The 22,557-nt window shown below is 42.0% G+C and overlaps 1 protein-coding gene across 1 annotated transcript in view; it reads right to left on the reverse strand.

Annotated features, from left to right (window-relative positions):
• Positions 1 to 217: 217 nt before the first annotated feature.
• LOC144462220 (eukaryotic translation initiation factor 4E type 2-like) overlaps positions 218 to 22,557 on the reverse strand; it is a 30,854-nt gene continuing 8,514 nt past the window's right edge. The window contains exons 2-7 of the mRNA XM_078166029.1: positions 16,617 to 16,707; positions 11,365 to 11,499; positions 11,104 to 11,208; positions 9,336 to 9,488; positions 8,175 to 8,311; positions 218 to 406 (exon numbers count right to left, since the gene is read on the reverse strand). Of these exons, the coding sequence (XP_078022155.1) occupies positions 367 to 406; positions 8,175 to 8,311; positions 9,336 to 9,488; positions 11,104 to 11,208; positions 11,365 to 11,499; positions 16,617 to 16,707 (661 nt within the window). The 3' untranslated portion in view covers positions 218 to 366. The remainder of the gene's footprint in view (positions 407 to 8,174; positions 8,312 to 9,335; positions 9,489 to 11,103; positions 11,209 to 11,364; positions 11,500 to 16,616; positions 16,708 to 22,557) is intronic.

Here is a 22,557-nt window from a genome sequence, read left to right on the forward strand (position 1 = left end):
TTTCCCCTCAGGGATTAATAAAGTACATAAAATTTAAAAAAATAAATAAATAAATACTGGTTTAAACAGGTATATACTGGTTATACTGGTTTATACACGTATATACTGGTTTATACACGTATATACCGGTTATACTGGTTTATACTGAACAGTTTGGATTTAAATAAAACGATCTGATCACTAATCAATCGATGTTTGAAACAATAAAACAAACAACTTCAGTCCAGTTCAGTTTATTGGTCCACGATCAAAAACACACACACACACACACACACACACACAAAAAAAAACAACCCTCCCATGGCCATTGACAGAGCAGAGTGTAACCATGGTGATCTGCATCCTGACAGGAGATAATGATTGTCTTCAGAGGGAGATCTTTGTGTTTCTGAAACTCGAGTTGTCCCTGAAACATACACAGAGGAAAACTGTTAACATGAAGGTCAATTTCTGGTTCTACAGGTCCTCACATGATAAAGGTTCCTCACAGATCATGGTTCTGACAGGATAAAGGTTACTCACAGATCATGGTTCTGACATGACAAAGGTTCCTGACAGATCATGGTTCTGACATGACAAAGGTTCCTGATAGATCATGGATCTGACATGATTAAGGTTCCTGATAGATCATGGTTCTTACATGATAAAGGTTCCTTAGATCATGGTTCTGACAGGATAAAGGTTCCTCACAGATCATGGTTCTGACATGATTAAGGTTCCTCAGATCATGGTTCTGACATGATAAAGGTTCCTGACAGATCATGGTTCTGACATGATAACGGTACCTGACAGATCATGGTTCTGACATGATTAAGGTTCCTCAGATCATGGTTCGGACATGATAAAGGTTCCTCACGAATCATGGTTCTGACATGATTAAGGTTCCTCACAGATCATGGTTCGGACATGATTAAGGTTCCTCACAGATCATGGTTCTGACATGATAAAAGTTCTTCACAGATCACGGTTCTGACATGATAAGAGTTCCTCAGATCATGGTTCTGACATGATTAAGGTCCCCGACCGATCATGGTTCTAACATGATAAAGGTTCCTCATAGATCATGGTTGTGACATGGTTAAGGTTCCTGACAGATCATGGTTCTGAGATGATTAAGGTTCCTCACAGACCATGGTTCTGACATGATTAAAGTTCCTCACAGATCATGGTTCTGACATGATTAAAGTTCCTCAGATCATGGTTCTTATATGATAAAGGTTCCTTAGATCATGGTTCTGACAGGATAAAGGTTCTTCACAGATCATGGTTCTGACATGATTTAAGTTCCTCAGATCATGGTTCTGACATGATAAAGGTTCCTCACAGATCATGGTTCTGACATGATAAAAGTTCGTCATAGATCATGGTTCTGACATGATTTAAGTTCCTCAGATCATGGTTCTGACATGATTAAAGTTCCTCAGATCATGGTTCTTATATGATAAAGGTTCCTCACAGATCATGGTTCTGACATGATTAAAGTTCCTCAGATCATGGTTCTTATATGATAAAGGTTCCTTAGATCATGGTTCTGACAGGATAAAGGTTCTTCACAGATCATGGTTCTGACATGATTTAAGTTACTCAGATCATGGTTCTGACATGATAAAGGTTCCTCACAGATCATGGTTCTGACATGTTACAGGTTCCTTCAAGATCATGGTTCTGACGGGATAAAGGTAGTCGTATTAACAGTAGTAGCAATAGTAGTAGTAGTAACAGCAGTAGTAGCAATAGTAGTGGTAGCAGCAGTAGCAGCAGCAGTAACAGTAGCAATGCTATGGAAAGCCCTTTGAGCATTAATTAAATATCCTTAATATCAAACGAAAGTGTCCTCAACTAGTTCAGTCTTTGGCACCATTAGTTGGACATTTTGTTGAACTAGTTCGCCATTTTACCGTACTAGTTGAACAAAACCTCATACTAGTTACGCTTTTCCAGCAACTAGTGACAGTTTTAGTTTGGACAAAAGCCGTACTAGTTGAGCTGGTGAACTAGTTAACTAGGAAAGTTCAAAATGCTTACTAGATACACTAGCAAGAGCCAAAATATCCACTAGTACTACTAGTAGGAGCCAAAATGTTAACTAGTTACACCAATTAAGAGCCAAAATGATTACTAGTAACACTAGCCAGAGCCAAAATATCCAGTTGAACTACTACCAGTGATGACATGTTTAGCCGCATGTCATCATTTCATCGCTGGCTGTCCAGGTGGTGTCCAGCAAACGATGTGGGTTTCGTTAATCATTGGCAAACTTTCTGGGGAAAACCTGGTCTTATTAGGAGAGACGGCATTCATCCCACTTTGGTTGGAGCTGCTCTCATTTCTAGGAACCTGACAAACTTTATTAGTAATTTAAATCCCTGACAACCCAGAGTTGAGACCAGGACTCAGAGTTACAGTCCTATACACCTCTCTGAGCTTCTAGTGCAGTTACCCACCCATAGTTTTCATAGTTTTATACAAACGGTGTCTGTCCCCCAACCACCTAAATTATTTAAATCTAAAATTAAACAAAGAGGAGTTGTGCATAACAACCTCATAAAAATTAAAACCTCTTCTGTGACAGAAAGACAAAACAGGAGAATTAAATGCAGACTGTTAAATATCAGGTCTCTATCGTCTAAAGCAGTGTTAGTAAACTAATTAATATCAGATAATCATATTGATTTACTCAGTCTCACTGAAACCTGGCTGTGTCCAGATGAATATGTCAGTCTAAATGAATCCACTCCTCCCAGTCATAATAATACCCACATTCCTCGAGGCAGCGGCTCTAGTCTGTTAATCAGCTCTAAACCTAAACTAGATTATAATTCATTTGAAAGCCTCGTTCTTAGTCTTTTACATCCGACCTGGAAAACCTCACAGCCACTTTTATTTGTTATAGTGTACCGTGCTCCTGGCCCGTATTGTGAATTTGTATCTGAATTCTCAGAGTTTTTATCCAGTTTAGTTCTTAAATCAGATAAAGTTATTATTGTAGGCGATTTTAACATTCATGTCGACGTTGATAATGACTCCCTGGCTACCGCGTTTATCTCATTATTAGACTCCATTGGCTTCAGTCAGGGTGTACATGAACCCACTCATTGTTTTAACCATACCCTCGATCTAGTTCTGACGTATGGAATTGAAATTGATAATCTAAAATTCTTTCGACAGAATCCCTCGCTATCGGATCATTATCTGATTACTTTTGATTTCTTTTTATCTTTTTACTCGAGTACACGCCACTCAGCAACAGTTACTATACTAGATGTTTATCAGATAGTGCTGTCACAAAATTTGAAAGGAACTGGTGATTAACCAAACTGGAAGAATCTCGTTTAATCTGGACAGACAGTCTCAAAACTTATAAGAGGGGCCTCCGCAATGCCAGAGCAAACTATTACTCAGCATTAATAGAAGACAATAAGAACAACCCCAGGTTTCTTTTCAGCACTGTAGCCAGGCTGACTGAGAGTCAAAGCTCTATTGAGCCTTGTATTCCTTTAGCCCTTAGCAGTAATGATTTTATGAGCTTTTTTAATGACAAAATTCTAACTATTAGAGGCAAAATTCAGGACCTCCTGTCCTCAGATAGTACCTATCTAACCTCAAACACAGCTGTAAGACCTAATATATATTTAGATTGCTTCTCCCCAATTTCTCTTCAAGAATTGACCGCAGTGATTTCTTCATCTAAATCATCAACGTGTCTCTTAGACCCCATCCCAACTAGGCTACTTAAGGAGGTCTTTCCTTTAGTTAACACTCATATATTAGATATGATCAATATATCCTTGTTAACAGGCTATGTACCACAGTCTTTTAAGGTAGCTGTAATTAAACCTCTACTAAAAAAGCCCACCCTGGATCCAGAGGTGTTAGCCAACTATAGACCAATATCTAATCTTCCCTTTATGTCAAAGATCCTTCAGAAAGTAGTCGCAGACCAGCTGTGTGATTTTCTCCATGATAATAATTTATTTGAGGAATTTCAGTCAGGATTTAGAGTGCATCATAGCACTGAGACAGCACTAGTTAAAATTACAAATGACCTTCTGATTGCTTCAGACAAAGGATTTGTCTCTGTGCTTGTTTTATTAGATCTTAGTGCGGCGTTTGACACGATTGACCATCAAATTCTACTGCAGAGACTGGATCACTTAATTGGCCTAAAAGGTTCTGTACTGAGCTGGTTTAAATCTTATTTATCTGATCGTTTTCAGTTTGTTGACGCTCATAATGAATCATCCTTACGTACCAAAGTTTGTTTTGGAGTTCCGCAAGGTTCTGTGCTCGGACCAATCCTATTTACTCTATATATGCTTCCTTTAGGTAACATCATTAGAAATCACTCTATAAATTTCCATTGTTATGCGGATGATACACAACTGTATTTATCGATGAAGCCAGAAGAAAGTAATCAATTAACTAAACTCCATAACTGCCTTAAAGACATAAAAAATTGGATGAGCACCAATTTCCTGATGTTAAATTCAGACAAAACTGAAGTTATTGTTCTTGGCCCCAAACAACTCAGAGACTCTTTATCTGATGATATAGTTTCTCTAGATGGCATTGCTCTGGCCTCTAGCACTACCGTAAGAAACCTCGGAGTAATATTTGATCAAGATTTGTCTTTTAATTCTCATTTAAAACAAACCTCACGGACTGCATTTTTTCATCTGCGTAATATTGAGAAAATTAGGCCTATCCTGACCCGAAAAGATGCAGAAAAATTGGTCCCTCTCTCTCTCTCTCTCGTATCCTATTACTGCATCTTGCTAACTCGGCCATTCTGGATGTCACTAACTCGGCTTCGTCTCCGGAGCCTTTGTGCTCCACGGTCTCTCAGATTAACTCATATCACAGCGGTGCCTGGACAGTGTGACGTGTGTGGTTGTGCTGCTGCCGTGGTCCTGCCAGATGCCTCCTGCTGCTGCTGCCATCATTAGTCATTAGTCATACTTCTACTGTTATTATACACATATGATTATTGTCACACATGTACAGTACAGGCCAAAAGTTTGGACACACCTTCTCATTCAATGAGTTTTCTTTATTTTCATGACTATTTACATTGTAGATTCTCACTGAAGGCATCAAAACTATGAATGAACACATGTGAAGTTATGTACTTAACAAAAGAAGGTGAAATAACTGAAAACATGTTTTATATTCTAGTTTCTTCAAAATAGCCACCCTTTGCTCTGATTACTGCTTTGCACACTCTTGGCATTCTCTCCATGAGCTTCAAGAGGTAGTCACCTGAAATGGTTTCCACTTCACAGGTGTGCCTTATCAGGGTTAATTAGTGGAATTTTTTGCTTTATCAATGGGGTTGGGACCATCAGTTGTGTTGTGCAGAAGTCAGGTTAATACACAGCCGACAGCCCTATTGGACAACTGTTAAAATTCATATTATGGCAAGAACCAATCAGCTAACTAAAGAAAAACCAGTGGCCATCATTACTTTAAGAAATGAAGGTCAGTCAGTCCGGAAAATTGCAAAAACTTTAAATGTGTCCCCAAGTGGAGTCGCAAAAACCATCAAGCGCTACAACGAAACTGGCACACATGAGGACCGACCCAGGAAAGGAAGACCAAGAGTCACCTCTGCTTCTGAGGATAAGTTCATCCGAGTCACCAGCCTCAGAAATCGCAAGTTAACAGCAGCTCAGATCAGAGACCAGATGAATGCCACACAGAGTTCTAGCAGCAGACCCATCTCTAGAACAACTGTTAAGAGGAGACTGCGCGAATCAGGCCTTCATGGTCAAATAGCTGCTAGGAAACCACTGTTAAGGAGAGGCAACAAGCAGAAGAGATTTGTTTGGGCCAAGAAACACAAGGAATGGACATTAGACCAGTGGAAATCTGTGCTTTGGTCTGATGAGTCCAAATTTGAGATCTTTGGTTCCAACCGCCGTGTCTTTGTGAGACGCAGAAAAGGTGAACGGATGGATTCCACATGCCTGGTTCCCACTGTGAAGCATGGAGGAGGAGGTGTGATGGTGTGGGGGTGTTTTGCTGGTGACACTGTTGGGGATTTATTCAAAATTGAAGGCACACTGAACCAGCATGGCTACCACAGCATCCTGCAGCGACATGCCATCCCATCCGGTTTGCGTTTAGTTGGACCATCATTTATTTTTCAACAGGACAATGACCCCAAACACACCTCCAGGCTGTGTAAGGGCTATTTGACCAAGAAGGAGAGTGATGGAGTGCTGCGGCAGATGACCTGGCCTCCACAGTCACCGGACCTGAACCCAATCCAGATGGTTTGGGGTGAGCTGGACCGCAGAGTGAAGGCAAAGGGGCCAACAAGTGCTAAACACCTCTGGGAACTCCTTCAAGACTGTTGGAAAACCATTTCAGGTGACTACCTCTTGAAGCTCATCGAGAGAATGCCAAGAGTGTGCAAAGCAGTAATCAGAGCAAAGGGTGGCTATTTTGAAGAAACTAGAATATAAAACATGTTTTCAGTTATTTCACCTTTTTTTGTTAAGTGCATAACTCCACATGTGTTCATTCATAGTTCTGATGCCTTCAGTGAGAATCTACAATGTAAATAGTCATGAAAATAAAGAAAACGCATTGAATGAGAAGGTGTGTCCAAACTTTTGGCCTGTACTGTATACTGTCAGATATTAATACATACTTTCAACATATTGTACCACAGTAGCCAGAACCATAACTATAATATTATTACTTTCAATAATGTTGTTGTAAGCTACTGTCATTACCTGCATCTCTCTCTCTCTCTCTCTCTCTGTCCCATTGTTTCATACGGATTACTGTTAATTTATCATGTTGATCTGTTCTGTACGACATCTATTGCACGTCTGTCCGTCCTGGAAGAGGGATCCCTCCTCAGTTGCTCTTCCTGAGGTTTCTACCGTTTTTTTTCCCCGTTAAAGGGTTTTTTTTGGGGAGTTTTTCCTGATCAGCTGTGAGGGTCATAAGGACAGAGGGATGTCGTATGCTGTAAAGCCCTGTGAGGCAAATTGTGATTTGTGATATTGGGCTTTATAAATAAAATTGAATTGAATTGAATTGAACTAGTTACACCAGTTAAGAGCCAAAATGATTACTAGTAACACTAGCAAGAGCCAAAATATCCAGTTGTACTACTAGTAGGAGCCAAAATGTTAACTAGTTACACCAGTTAAGAGCCAAAATGGTTACTAGTTATACTAGAAGCACATTTTGGACCTTACTAGTACTACTGGTAAGAGCCAAAATGCCCACTAGTAACACTAGCTGCGCTAAATGCTGTTTGCTTACTGTCCATGCAGGATAAAGCATGAATTAATAATTAGCAGTAGTAGCAGGAGTAGCAGCAGTAGCAGTAGCAGCAGTGGCAGCAGCAGTAGCAGTAACAGTAGCAGTAGCAGTAGCAGCAGTAGTTATAGTAGCAGTGGTAGTAACAGTAGCAGTAGTAGTAGTAGCAGTAGCAGTAGTAGTAGCAGTATGAGTAACAGTAGTTGTAGCAGTAGTAGCAGTAGCGATATTAGTAACAGTAGTCGTAGCAGTAGTAGTAGTAGTAGCAGTATTAGTAACAGTAGTCGTAGCAGTAGTAGCAGTAGCAGTATTAGTATTAGTAGTCATAGCAGTAGCAGTAGTAGTAGCAGTAGCAGTATTAGTAGTCGTAGCAGTAGTAGTAGTAGTAGCAGTATTAGTAACAGTAGTCGTAGCAGTAGTAGCAGTAGCAGTATTAGTATTAGTAGTCGTAGCAGTAGCAGTAGTAGTAGCAGTAGCAGTAGTAGTAGCAGTAGTAGTAACAGTAGTCGTAGCAGTAGTAGCAGTAGTAGTAGTAGTAGCGGTATTAGTATCAGTAGTCGTAGCAGTAGTAGCAGTAGTAGTAGTAATAGTAGTAGTAGCAGTATTAGTAACAGTAGTCGTAGCAGTAGTAGCAGTAGTAGTAGTAGTAGTAGTAGTAGCAATATTAGTAACAGTAGTCGTAGCAGTAGTAGCAGTAGTAGTAGCAGTATTAGTAACAGTAGTCGTAGCAGTAGTAGCAGTAACAGTAGTAGCAGTAGTAGTAGCAGTATTAGTAACAGTAGTCGTAGCAGCAGTAGCAGTAGTAGTAGTAGTAGCAGTATTAGTAACAGTAGTCGTAGCAGTAGTAGCAGTAGTAGTAGCAGTATTAGTAACAGTAGTCGTAGCAGTTGTAGTACCTGAGACTGTCGTTGTGGGTCTTGTACTCCATGATGGTGTTGGCTGGAAGGTTCAGGACTCGTCTTAAAGTGTCTCTGATTCTGGACGTTGTCATTTGGTCATTGGACGTTTTGTTCCAGATGGACAAGATGTCTTCCTGATATGGAGACAGGTAGAGACAGACAGGTAGAGTTAGGCAGGTAGAGAAAGACAGGAAGGGACAGACAGGTAGAGATGGACAGAAAGGGACAGACAAGTGGAGACAGACAGGAAGGGACAGACAGGTTCTCAGAGTATGTCAGTTTGTATTCCTGAACCAGGTCCTGGACAGACCTTATATTATCACTCTCTAATGTTATTGGACAGTTTGAACAAATCTATCAGTATTGTCAGAGTCACGTGACCTTTAGGGAGAATATATTTCTGGATCGTATTTAAGAGTAAGTGGAGTAATGAAATAAACACAACAGCTAAGAAGGTTCTAAATGATCATTAACAGTATGAACACAGACTCACACACAGAATCACTCTGTCATTTCACAGTGATCCATATTTTCTGTGTCACCACACACTTAGTGCTCCATCTCTACTGTGAATGATTCATTTAAAACTTTTATGTTTTATCTAGATCACGTTATTTAATAAATGTAATTATGTGACAGCGGGCACATTGGAAAGTGTAAATGATAAGGTTTCTATCTGATAAAAACTGGTGGAGACATGAATCCAAATAAATGACATATTAATCTAAATCCTGCTGAGCTCCACTGGCACAGGTTTCATTGAAGAGGCCCCACCCTCACTTCCAGCAAATCGTGTGCAAAGCATTGTGGGGATTTTAAACCTGCAGAGGATCCACAGATGCATCCTTGGAATTTCTCTGAGAGAAGGACTCAGTCCTTCGTGAAACTCAGAAGGATCCTTGACATTGGAACAGTCCTTCCGTGGGTATATGACGTAGCATCCTCCAAATTCGGCCGTTTGAGGATCCTTCCTTGACTTTGAGAAACACCCAGTAACTCATAAATCAAATGCAGCAGACTGTCAGTGCGGTCGTACTGCAGTAGTTCTGTGGTCTCTCTGCATTATTACAGCAGTAGTTATGCAGTACCACATCAGTATTACAGCAGTAGTTCTGCAGTGGTTCTACTGCAGTAATAGTACAGAAGTAACAGAAGCACCTGAAAGCGTATAGAGACCACAGCTCCACAGATCTCCTCTCCCACCATGAACTGTTCTCCCAACATGGCCAGTATGATGTTCTCCCAGAACCGACTGGCCAAACCTTTACGAAGACGAATGATCCACTTCCCCCCACTGCGGTTAGAGTCATCCTGGGGGGGCAAGGACAGGACAAGTGATTACGATGTCAATACGACTTCAGAGCATAAACAAATCAACAGCATCAACAGTATCAGTATCAATAGTATAACTACACTATAACTACAGTATATCAACGGTATATCAAAAGTATAAGTACAGTATATCAAAACTATAACTACTGGGGTGTCAGTGGATTAGTGGGAGAGCAGGCACCCCATGTACAAGGTTGTTGCTGCAGCGGCCAGGGTTCGACTCCAGCCTGTGGCCCTTTGCTGCATGTCACTCCCTCTCTCTGTCCCCCCTTCACGCTTATCTGTCCTATCAATTACAGGCTTAAAAATGCCCAAAAAAATCTTTAAAAAAAAAAAAAAAATATAACTACTGTATATCAACAGCAAATCTACAGTACAGGGTGGTGTTACAATAACACTACAGTGCAGTACAGGGTGGTGTCACAGTATCACTACAGTGAAACTACAGTACAGGGTGGTGTTGCAGTGTAACTACAGTAAAACTACAGTGCAGAATGGTGTTACAATAACACTACAGTGCAGTACAGGGTGGTGTTACAGTATCACTACAGTAAAACTACAGTACAGGGTGGTGTTACAATAACACTACAGTGCAGTACAGGGTGGTGCTACAGTGTAACTACAGTACAGTACAGGGTGTTGCTACAGTACAGTACAGGGTGGTGTTACAGTGTAACTACAGTACAGTACAGGGTGATGTTACAGTGCAACTACAGTAAAACTACAGTACAGGGTGGTGTTACAATAACACTACAGTGCAGTACAGGGTGGTGCTACAGTGTAACTATAGTACAGTACAGGGTGGTGTTACAGTGTTACTATAGTACAGGGTGGTGTTACAGTGTAACTACAGTACAGGGTGATGTTACAGTGTAACCACAGTACAAGGTGGTGTTACAGTGTAACCACAGTACAGTACAGAGTGGTGTTATAGTGTAACCACAGTAAAACTACAGTACAGAGTGGTGTTACAATAACACTACAGTGCAGTACAGGGTGGTGCTACAGTGTAACTACAGTACAGGGTGATGTTACAGTGTAACCACAGTACAAGGTGGTGTTACAGTGTAACCACAGTACAGTACAGAGTGGTGTTATAGTGTAACCACAGTAAAACTACAGTACAGAGTGGTGTTACAATAACACTACAGTGCAGTACAGGGTGGTGCTACAGTGTAACTACAGTACAGGGTGGTGTTACAGTGTTACTACAGTACAGGGTGGTGTTACAGTGTAGCCACAGTACAGTACAGGATGGTGTTACAGTGTAACCACAGTACAGTACAGGATGGTGTTACAGTGTAACCACAGTACAGTACAGGGTGGTGTTACAGTGTAACCACAGTACAGTACAGGGTGCTGTTGCAGTGTAACTAAAGTACAGGGTGGTGTTACAGTGTAACTACAGTACAGTACAGGGTGGTGTTATAGTGTAACTACAGTACAGTACAGGATGGTGTTACAGTGTAACCACAGTACAGTACAGGGTGGTGTTACAGTGTAACCACAGTACAGTACAGGGTGGTGTTACAGTGTAACCACAGTACAGTACAGGGTGCTGTTGCAGTGTAACTAAAGTACAGGGCGGTGTTACCTCCCACATGGGTTTGATTCCTTCCTTGAACAGGTGGAAGTCACTGTGTCCACTCAGATCACCTGGTCTCACCAGGTGACTGTAGAACCTCCAGAACTGCTCCACCTGAACACGCGCACACGCACACACACACATGCACGCACGCACGCGCGCACACACACACACACACACACACACACACAGCTGATGAAGGTGATGATGATCAGACACTGAAGATATGATGTCACCTGCACCTAAAGACACCTGTGTGTGTGTGTGTACCGATGCCACTGAGCCGATCTGTCGGATGTTTTGTTCGTAGCTCTGAGAACTTGCAGGACGACTCGGAGTTCTTCTGCTGTACCAGAAGGTGTAGTTATATTGGAGGGGGTGTTCACCTACACCTGGACACACCGCCTGCACACAGACAGGCGCAGACAGGTACAGACAGGTACAGACAGACAGATACAGACAGGTAAAGACAGGTACAGACAAGGACAGAAAGGTACAGATAGGTACAGATAGACAGGTACAGACAGGTACACACAGACAGGTACAGACAGGTACACACAGACAGGTACAGACAGACAGATACAGACAGGTAAAGACAGGTACAGACAGGTACACACAGACAGATACACACAGGTACAGACAGACAGGTACACACAGACAGATACACACAGGTACAGACAGACAAGTACACACAGACAGAGACAGACAGGTACACACAGACAGGTACAGGCAGGTACAGACAGGTACAAGTACAGACAAAGGAGATGGAGTCAGTTGATCACAGTCCGTCAGTAGTTAACTGAATGAATGAAGAATGAATGAATGAATGAATTCATTAATGTGTGATGTCACTGACCCACAGTTTCTGCTGTCATAATGAAACGTCATTTTTCACAGGTTTAAACACAAACATGTCTGACGACCCTGATAGTGTAAAAACAGAGACTGTCTCCCATCTGTGTCTCAGGGCAGAGCTCCACCCTGTCCTCTACAGCTCCATCACCATCTCCACCCTGTCCTCTACAGCTCCATCACCATCTCCACCCTGTCCTCTACAGCTCCGTCACCATCTCCACCCTGTCCTCTACAGCTCCGTCACCATCTCCACACTGTTCTCTACAGCTCCGTCAGTCTCCACCCAGTTCTCTACAGCTCCGTCACCATCTCCACCCTGTCCTCTACAGCTCCGTCACCATCTCCACCCTGTCCTCTACAGCTCCGTCACCATCTCCACCCTGTCCTCTACAACTCCGTCACTGTCTCCACCCTGTCCTCTACAGCTCCGTCACCATCTCCACCCTGTCCTCTACAACTCCGTCACCGTCTCCACACTGTTCTCTACAGCTCCGTCACCGTCTCCACCCTGTCCTCTACAGCTCCGTCACCATCTCCACCCTGTCCTCTACAACTCCGTCACCGTCTCCACACTGTTCTCCACAGCTCCGTCACCGTCTCCACCCTGTCCTCTACAGCTCCGTCACCATCTCCACCCTGTTCTCTACAATTCCGTCACCATCTCCACACTGTTCTCTACAGCTCCGTCACCGTCTCCACCCTGTCCTCTACAGCTCCGTCAGTCTCCACCCTGTCCTCTACAGCTCCGTCAGTCTCCAAACTGTCCTCTACAGCTCCGTCAGTCTCCACACTGTTCTCTACAACTCCGTCACCGTCGCCACACTGTTCTCTACAGCTCCGTCACCATCTCCACCCTGTCCTCTACAGCTCCATCACCATCTCCACCCTGTCCTCTACAACTCCGTCACCGTCTCCACCCTGTCCTCTACAGCTCCGTCACCATCTCCACCCTGTCCTCTACAGCTCCGTCACCATCTCCACCCTGTCCTCTACAACTCCGTCACTGTCTCCACACTGTTCTCTACAGCTCCGTCACCGTCTCCACCCTGTCCTCTACAGCTCCGTCAGTCTCCACCCTGTCCTCTACAGCTCCATCACCGTCTCCACCCTGTCTTCTACAGCTCCGTCATAGTCTCCATCTCTCTGTCTGTTAGAGGTGGGGAAACATCATCACAGCAGTGATATTAAACATGGTGATACAGTCTCTATTCAGACACCATGGATTTATCTTCCATTAAACATTATTAATTTTACATAAACACCTTTTAATCCAACTTTTGGTCCTGAATAATAAAATCAGCTGTTTATCAGAGGTTTGTTTCCTGCTGAGGTCAGCAGAGGTCTGAGTCAGCGCCATCAGACAGGAAGCTCATCAGAACAAAGATGGAGGCAGTGGAGACAGAAATAAGAAATGTCTCACATTCTCCAAACTAGAGCGGGACATTATCTGACAGGACAGGAGACCACTGTCTCACTTTCTCCAAACTAGAGCGGGACATTATCTGACAGAGGACAGGAGACCACTGTCTCACTTTCTCCAAACTAGAGCGGGACATTATCTGACAGAGGACAGGAGACCACTGCAGTGTTTCCCATACATTCATTTATCTGTGGCGGTGCACCACGTATAAATTATCTCCGCCACATATAGATTTTTCTGCTTTTGGCACAACCTGTTCGACCTCGCTCATAAACACATTATAATGGGACTCACTGTCTGTGAATGTAGCTTGTCATTACAATTCCGGTGCAATAGGTGGCGGTATGCATCGTAAAGACGTACTTAACGCACCTGGTCCACCAGAAGAAGAAGTAGAAGCAGACGTAGTAGCAGAACGGATCCAAAGACGAAGGTAAGACCTCTCGGTACAAATATGTGGGCAAACAAGTCCAAAAGTGGTCCGAACAACTCTAACTCATCATGTTATATTAGCCTGTGTCTGTATTAACATAGTTGGAAGCTAAACATGTGCCGAGACATTAACTCACGCTGTTAGTAGTGTTAACTGCAGCACGAATCCCATAGTAGCTTGCCCCCGTTAATCAATTACAGCGGCTGCACCGGCAACGAGAGTGGCACGGCAACCACCGCCTGTCACACGACAACTCTCTATTTTATGTGGCTCTTCTATTTTTGTCGCGCTACGCTCCCCTACGCGACCCTCCAGCTGATAAAAACTACACGAAATAGTGTGCTAAACGAGCACAATGTGTTTTTAAATGAATAAACCATTATCAGAGGTGATATGTGATGATTTTTTTTCATGCATTCACCCATGTTTATCCGTGACATTGTGTAAATGTCCATGGCGGACATTTGAAAGCGAGTAGATGACAAACAGTACAGTAAACCTGTAGATAACTCAAATATATGTAATAACTTAGATGGAAAATGCTTTAACATTTCATGCAGACTACATGCAGCCTCTCGGCTCGGCAAACGGTAAACAACCCTGCTGGCTTCTCTACGTGTCGCTTCCATACGCAGTCAGTGGAGCCCAAATGAATATGCCGTGACGCTACGCTGACTTGACACTCACGTTTGCAGCCGGTGGAGCCCGGCCTTAAGGTTCTGCTCGTTAGTAATTAACTCTGACGTTGGATGTTCACTTCTTCACAGAGATGAGTACTGAAAAATATTTTCAATACCCCTTGAAGTGTCTAAAGTCGGCGCCTGGAAGTGGGCCTGTAGGCTCCCGACCTTGAACCTCTTGTCTCTTGTCAGTTGTCCTCAGATGTCGATTTTGATATCTTAGGTTCAGCTGGTAAATACTTAAAGAAACACTGGAAACAGGCAAAGTCCGATGCAATCAAGTTTAATGTGTCAACAGGCTCTAACACATACAACTTAGCGAGTCAGACTCCGGAGTGTGACTGAAAACCTGCTCTCAGAGCCCTGGCTTATATGCTGGTGGAGATTCAAATGAGTCTCCACCTCTTTTTGCTAATCCTTCCCACTCAAGTCCAATTCTATTGGTGGAAAACTTTCCTTTGTGTCCAATTCTGATTGGGCCCGTTTTTAATGGTGTAATGCAGCCTGGAATTTCCCAAATCTTCTACCCTTAGGTCTGGTTTCGCTTTCACTCTATTTTTAAAAAACATGTGAATTTTGAGGACTTTTATACCGTCCTCAGTGCTCTCATTCTTATACAAAGTGAACCTTTAGAATACAATATGTGAATGTGTGTGTATATTACAACATTTGAGTATGTGTTTCATCATTAAACAAGACATAGTGTGTTCTTTCAGTAGGTGCATACAACATGATTACATAGTCTGGTGCTATGAATACTTTGACATATACAACAATGTTTTATCATATTCAGATGCAGATCAAGGAGTCTTATAATGCCTTGTACATGAAACATGATTATATGATCTTTTTGTCTCTTAATCAACTTATGTATCTTAACCTTGCTACTTGATTTGTTGAACACGAACTTTTACACTACACCCTCCATATGCCCCCCCCACCACACCACCACAAATAGATTCCTGTCCTGTGGGAAACACTGCACTGTCTCATGTTCTCCGAACTAGAGCGGGACATTATCTGACAGAGGACAGGAGACCACTGTCCCACGTTCTCCAAACTAGAGCGGGACATTATCTGACAGAGGACTCCAAACTAGAGTGGGACCACTGTGTCACGTTCTCCAAACTAGAGCGGGACATTATCTGACAGAGGACTCCAAACTAGAGTGGGACCACTGTCCCACGTTCTCCAAACTAGAGCGGGACATTATCTGACAGAGGACTCCAAACTAGAGCGGGACCACTGTGTCACGTTCTCCAAACTGGTCAGATCTGGCTGATCAATACGGATATTCAACACTTAGATTTTTTTCTGTGATGAAGTTTTAAAGTTTGAACGACACTCAACAGGACGTTCAGTGAGACCACCGCATTCATGTAACATTTAAAACAAGCTAACGGCGCTAGCGACGAATGTGCAACTTTTTTCTCCTCCTGACACCAGAAATCAAACAGGAAGTCAAAGACTGCATCGTATGAAGACTCGGTGATCCCTGTGATCTCTGCGTTGCGTCTGTCTGTACCCCAGAGTTATGTGACCGTGACAGAGCACTCACTCTGCATCAACGTCTGGAGACCAAAACGTCCCTGAAGTTCACAGCACAGCACGCCGGCTAAAAATAAAATCAATGACTGACCCGAAGAGATCTGACTCAACTGGAGACACGAGTCTCCAATTGAAGACACAAGTCTCCGACTGACGAGACGAGTCTCCGACTGACAAGTCGCCAACTGACAAGCCTCCGACTGACGACACGAGTCTTCGACTGACTTGTCTCCGACTGACAAGTCTCTGACTGACGACACGAGTCTCCGACTTTCAGGGTGCAGCTCTAGTTTGGACTTTTAAGCTATCTGATGGGACGGACCCTACTGGACAAAACATCCACTCGTCCTGTACAAATGGACGAAACCTGATGTCAAGTCCTGCAGACAAACAGACAGTCAGACAGAGGGACAGACAGAGAGAGGGATAGACAGACAGACAGAGGGACAGACAGAGAGACGGAGAGACAGACAGACAGAGGGACAGACAGAGAGACAGAGAGTGAGAGAAAGACGGAGAGACAGACAGATAGATGGATGGACAGACAGACAGAGGGACAGACAGAGACACGGACAGGTAGTCTCACCTTGCGTCGGTTATTATTGTTGTTATTGTTGGTCCCGTCACTGTTGTCATGGTGACAGTCTGTCTCTTGGTGGTCCTCCTCCTCTTTTGGACTGAAACACAAACAGGAAGTGTCTGTGAGGTCATCAGCTGATCAGTCTGTCTCCTCTGTTGTCTCTGTTTATTGTTAATAAAGTTATGAAGGTGGAACAGGTGAGAGCAGCAGCACCTGGACAAGGTGATGCCACTACTGTCAGTACTTTATAAACTACAAGTATGAACACTACTGTCAGTACTTTATAAACTACAGAAACAAACACTACTCTCAGTACTTTATAATCTACAGATACAAACAGTACTGTCAGTACTTTATAATCTACAGATATAAACACTACTGTCAGTACTTTATAAACTACAGATATAAACACGACTGTCAGTACTTTATAAACAACAGATATAAACACTACTGTCAATACTTTATAAACTACAGATACAAACACTACTGTCGGTACTTTATAATCTACAGGTATAAACACTACTGTCAGTACTTTATAAACTACAGATACAAACACTACTGTCAGTACTTTATAATCTACAGATATAAATACTACTGTCAGTACTTTATAAACTACAGATAAACACTACTGTCAGTACTTTATAAACTACAGGTATAAACACTACTGTCAGTACTTTATAATCTACAGATATAAACACTACTGTCAGTACTTTATAAACTACAGATAAACACTACTGTCAGTACTTTATAATCTACAGATATAAACACTACTGTCAGTACTTTATAAACTACAGACAAACACTACTGTCAGTACTTTATAATCTACAGATATAAACACTACTGTCAGTACTTTATAAACTACAGGTATAAACACCACTGTCAGTACTTTATAAACTACAGAAACAAACACTACTGTCAGTACTTTATAATCTACAGGTATAAACAGTACTGTCAGTACTTTATAAACTACAGATACAAACAGTACTGTCAGTACTTTATAATCTACAGATATAAACACTACTGTCAGTACTTTATAAACTACAGATATAAACACTACTGTCAGTACTTTATAATCTACAGATATAAACACTACTGTCAGTACTTTATAATCTACAGATATAAATACTACTGTCAGTACTTTATAAACTACAGATAAACACTACTGTCAGTACTTTATAAACTACAGGTATAAACACTACTGTCAGTACTTTGTAATCTACAGATATAAACACTACTGTCAGTACTTTATAAACTACAGGTATAAACACTACTGTCAGTACTTTATAAACTACAGAAACAAACACTACTGTCAGTACTTTATAATCTACAGGTATAAACAGTACTGTCAGTACTTTATAAACTACAGATACAAACAGTACTGTCAGTACTTTATAATCTACAGATATAAACACTACTGTCAGTACTTTATAAACTACAGATATAAACACTACTGTCAGTACTTTATAATCTACAGATATAAACACTACTGTCAGTACTTTATAATCTACAGATATAAATACTACTGTCAGTACTTTATAAACTACAGATAAACACTACTGTCAGTACTTTATAAACTACAGGTATAAACACTACTGTCAGTACTTTGTAAACTACAGATATAAATATAGCCGCGAGCGGCAATCTGCGGGTTCTAACCTGTTCCGCCCCAAACCAGCCACCGTGACCCTCACCACCCACCGTGACCCTCATCTGCCGTAGTGCAAGACGTTCCCCACTCTGTCCCTGAAAGCTCCAAGCAATACATACTCTTTCCAAGTCACACATTTCTTGAAATCGGGTTTTCAGCTAGCCTACATGCTAATAACATTTGTGGTATACTTTCACATAGAGACTCCATTTGAACATCAAAACATAAATTGAAATTTTACCTATTGATGCGTATTTCAAAGTTTCAATAGGTATTTTAATGTTTACCTTAAGTATACCTCAAAGCCACTTCTCTGTTTTCCCACTATCCTCTTGCTCCACCCTTCTTCACATATTTCAACAAGTCACAGTCTGCCAGCCTCTCCCTGTTCTCTACCAATCCGTCATTAGCTGTCAAATTTCTCTCTATGCTGTCATCTAGCTGTCATTTCAGCAAAACTCCCAGCCCACCTCCACCCCTGCACCACCTCCATCAAGATACAGACTGTCTTAATCTGGATCTTCAAATGAGAAGTTCCCTCATCCGGTCACCTCAAGATTCCCTACCTTCCCCAGTGTCTAGGCCGGGGGGTGGGGGTAACTTCTTCAGTTGCAAGTTTCTCATCCACAGATCAGTTTACTCAGCTGGTCTCCTCCCCATGGTCTAAGTGGCAAATTATCAAACCATTCTAAATATATTCGTGTGACCTCAAAAGTCACATAACTATAGCAACATGTGCACATGCAGGCTTTTTTATTCAAACATGACATAATAGCTTCATTTGCATGAAGTGGTATTATGTGGTAGTGAGGGTCCGTGTACCTTTTGATAGTTTGATATTTTGTTTTCAAAATGAAACGGATTTACGGAAATATGGCCGTTTTCCCGTTATTCCGTTTTGAGACACAAAACAAAATAACGGAAGTGCTTCCGTTTTCCCGTTTTCTCTTTCAAAACCAAATTACGGAAAAACCAAATTGAAACGAGACCCAGATGCATTAGCTAGGTACAAATAGGATAGGCCCAGTACTCTGTCATTGTTTTCTCTCTGCTCAATTCCTACAACATTGCTTTTTGTGTTTATCTTTCTTAACCCCACCTGAACAACCACTAGTCTATAAAAATGTTATGTAATGTTTTATGTTTCCAAATCAAATGAAATCAAAATGATAGTAGGCCTATTTACCATATTGTTCAACCAGGTGAAGTTCTAAAAACATAGGCTAATCTGTGGCATTTTACTAAATCTAAAATAGGCCTACATGTGCCGCCCTCTTCAAGGGTAAAAAATGTCCTGACATCATGTTTGTTTCACTTATGTTGTAGGATGGGAAGTCATCAAATATTAGCAAAACTCACAGAGTGAGAGAGATCTGCAATGTCTGTTTGTCAGTCTGTCAGACTGTCCTGGCCATAATAGTATTAAACTTAAAATCTGCACCATATCATTAATGATTAACAAGACTGAGTAACTACATTGGAGTTGGAACCCAGGATCAACTGTGTGAACATACAAGGAGTTATACATGTAAGCAGAAAGGAGAGTGGAGAGAAACATGATGTAAAGAGAAAGCTTGGGTAAATGACATGCAGTAATCATTTCATCCATCGCTGCTTACTTGGGTGACATGCATAAGATTTGTCTACTTCTCATGAGAATTGTGTCATATAACACACGCGGCCTGCGTCTAGGACACAATGCAGCGGATAAGGCACAGCGACTTGTTGTTGACAAACTCCTTGAGGAAACTGACATTCTTTGTCTACAAGAAACTTTTCTTGCTAAACAGGACCTGGACAAGCTTAACTCTGTTCATAGTAACTTCCATGGGGTGGGGGAGTCAACCACAGATTTGAGCTTGGGGTTGGTTCAAGGCAGAATACCTGGAGGTGTGGCCATTATGTGGCATAAAAAATATGACCCTCTGATCAGTGTGATTAGATTGAGAGTAGACGGGTGTGTTGCAATAAAAGTTTCTTATAATGGTAATGTTCTTATCATTTTGAATGTTTACACACCTTATGAATGTTCCAGTAACGAGGACCAATATCTTCAAAAGCTTGCTTTTATTGGCTCTTTTATTGAAGAAAATGAATGTACCCGTATTTATGTAATGGGTGATTTGAATGCAGATATCTCTGACAGGAAGTCTGTGTTTGGCCGATACCTAGTTGAATTTTGTCATGATAATAAGCTCTTGTTAACAAGTAAGATCCATTTGCCAACAGATAGCTATACATATGTCAGTGAGGCTTGGAATACAACATCCTGGCTAGATCATTGTGTAAGCACAGCTGATGCCCATGAATGTGTGGATAAAGTTGAGATTTTGTATGGGTTTGCAACAACGGACCACATGCCTGTCTCTATTATGCTCAATGTAGAAAACCTACCTACAATGACCACGGATGATAATCAGGTTAATCATGGTGGGAAAATTGAGTGGGCTAAACTCTCAGAGAACGACCTGCTACATTATCATGACTTGACTGAGAAGACCATAGGTAACATTGAAATTCCATATGATGCTATAATGTGTGATAATTTCAACTGTGGTATGCCAAATCACAAAGAAGAGCTATGTGTACTATATGACAGAATTGTGCAGGGTCTGAATAAGGCTAGTAAACCACTCATTCAGAGAAAAGCAAAAAAGTACAGCTTCAGGCCAGGCTGGAATGAGTATGTGGATGAACTCCACCAGCAAGCCAGAGAAGCTTTTAAAAATTGGGTTATCGCCGGTAAATCAAGGCATGGACCTGAGAGTGAAATTAAAAAGAAAGCTGTTGCTAGGTTCAAATATGCAATTGGGAAATTGGCTTTAAACAAATCCTGTGGCCTTCATCTGATCTCTGCAGAGCATTTGAAATTTTCATGAATGAAATTTTCATTTTCAAGAATGAATGAATGAGTGAATGAATGAACTAGAAAATTTCACATGGAATTTTGAGTGTGCCTGATGCTCGCTGCCAACTAGTATCCCCATACCAATACGCTAATTATTAATAGCAGTAAATGTATCACTGTGTGTCTGTGTGTGTGTGCATGCCTGAATGTGTGTATGTTCACGTGCTGTCGCGCGTTTGTGTATGTGTGAGTCTGTTTGTCTGTCTGTGTGTATGTCCACTTACAGATAGAAAAAACAGCTTAACTTAACAGCTAAAAAAGACTGCAGTCTAAAATGTCCAAGATGGACACAGAAAGACAGAGACAGACAGACCCAGACAGGCAGACTGACACATATGTAATTACCTCTGTATGATGAGGCTTTAACTGCAAAGAAGTCAGGTTGCTGAAATATTCAAATTTGACTGTGCTGTGACACACAGACGATTGGCCGAACGGCTGGAGTTGATTCAGCCAATCACCAGTTGGCAATGGCACAGTCAAATTTAAATACACCAAGAAAAGGCAGAAACTGAGCCAAAAGTTCCTCTCAAACTCCAACTGTTTAATGAAAAACCGTAAGTGCTACAGCTACAAAAAGCACACCGTGAGCGAGAGGACAGGATGCGGATCACAAAGGTGTAAATTTCATTTCTGTGGTGTGAAAAATGAGGCCAGAGCCATGATGGACATAAGTGGAATGGTCTGCTTTCTTCCAGAAATTTGGGCTCTCACTTAACATGGAATTCAAATAAACACAAGAAGTTTGTGCTCTAATAAAAAAAAAAAAAAAAGGGATCAGCACTCAGTGAATAATCCTCCTAAGCCCTACGATAAGCTATTATGGCAAGGCTTAACTATACAGACCCGTGAGCAGTGATAACTAACATGTCTTTGGGGTCATCGGGTGGGAACCTCCTTTCACCGGTGTTTCGTCAAGTTAGTCCCACGACACCTCCAGGAGGCTAGACAGTGATCTCTGGCGTCCCAGAGACACTCCCCTAATGCCAGGTCTCACTGCTCCCCACACTAACCGAACAACCTCCTTTATCTTACCTATACTACCACAGAGGAGGTAGACCCAGAGAAGGAAGCCTTGTTAGGCTATCACACTCCCCCGCCGGGTTAGGCTGTACAGTCTACCTCCCCAGGACGAGCCCTCACAACAATGACACCTCCAGGAGGCTGGACAGTGATCTCAGCCCAAACAGCACTGCCAACTTCAACCAAGCCCAGGCTCCGTTTATGCGAGCTCCAGGCAGAAGCAATGCTGATACTACCTTTACTAGCACATTCACCATACTCTATTTCACACGCTACATAGCATAACTACAATGTAAACTAAAGTTAAAGGAGATAAATGAACTCACAGGATCAGCAAACACACTCACTTTGCCGCATGGCCTCAAACA

The sequence above is a fragment of the Epinephelus lanceolatus genome, unplaced genomic scaffold, assembly GCF_041903045.1.
Source record: "Epinephelus lanceolatus isolate andai-2023 unplaced genomic scaffold, ASM4190304v1 scaffold28, whole genome shotgun sequence".
NCBI classification, from domain to species: Eukaryota; Metazoa; Chordata; class Actinopteri; order Perciformes; family Serranidae; genus Epinephelus; species Epinephelus lanceolatus.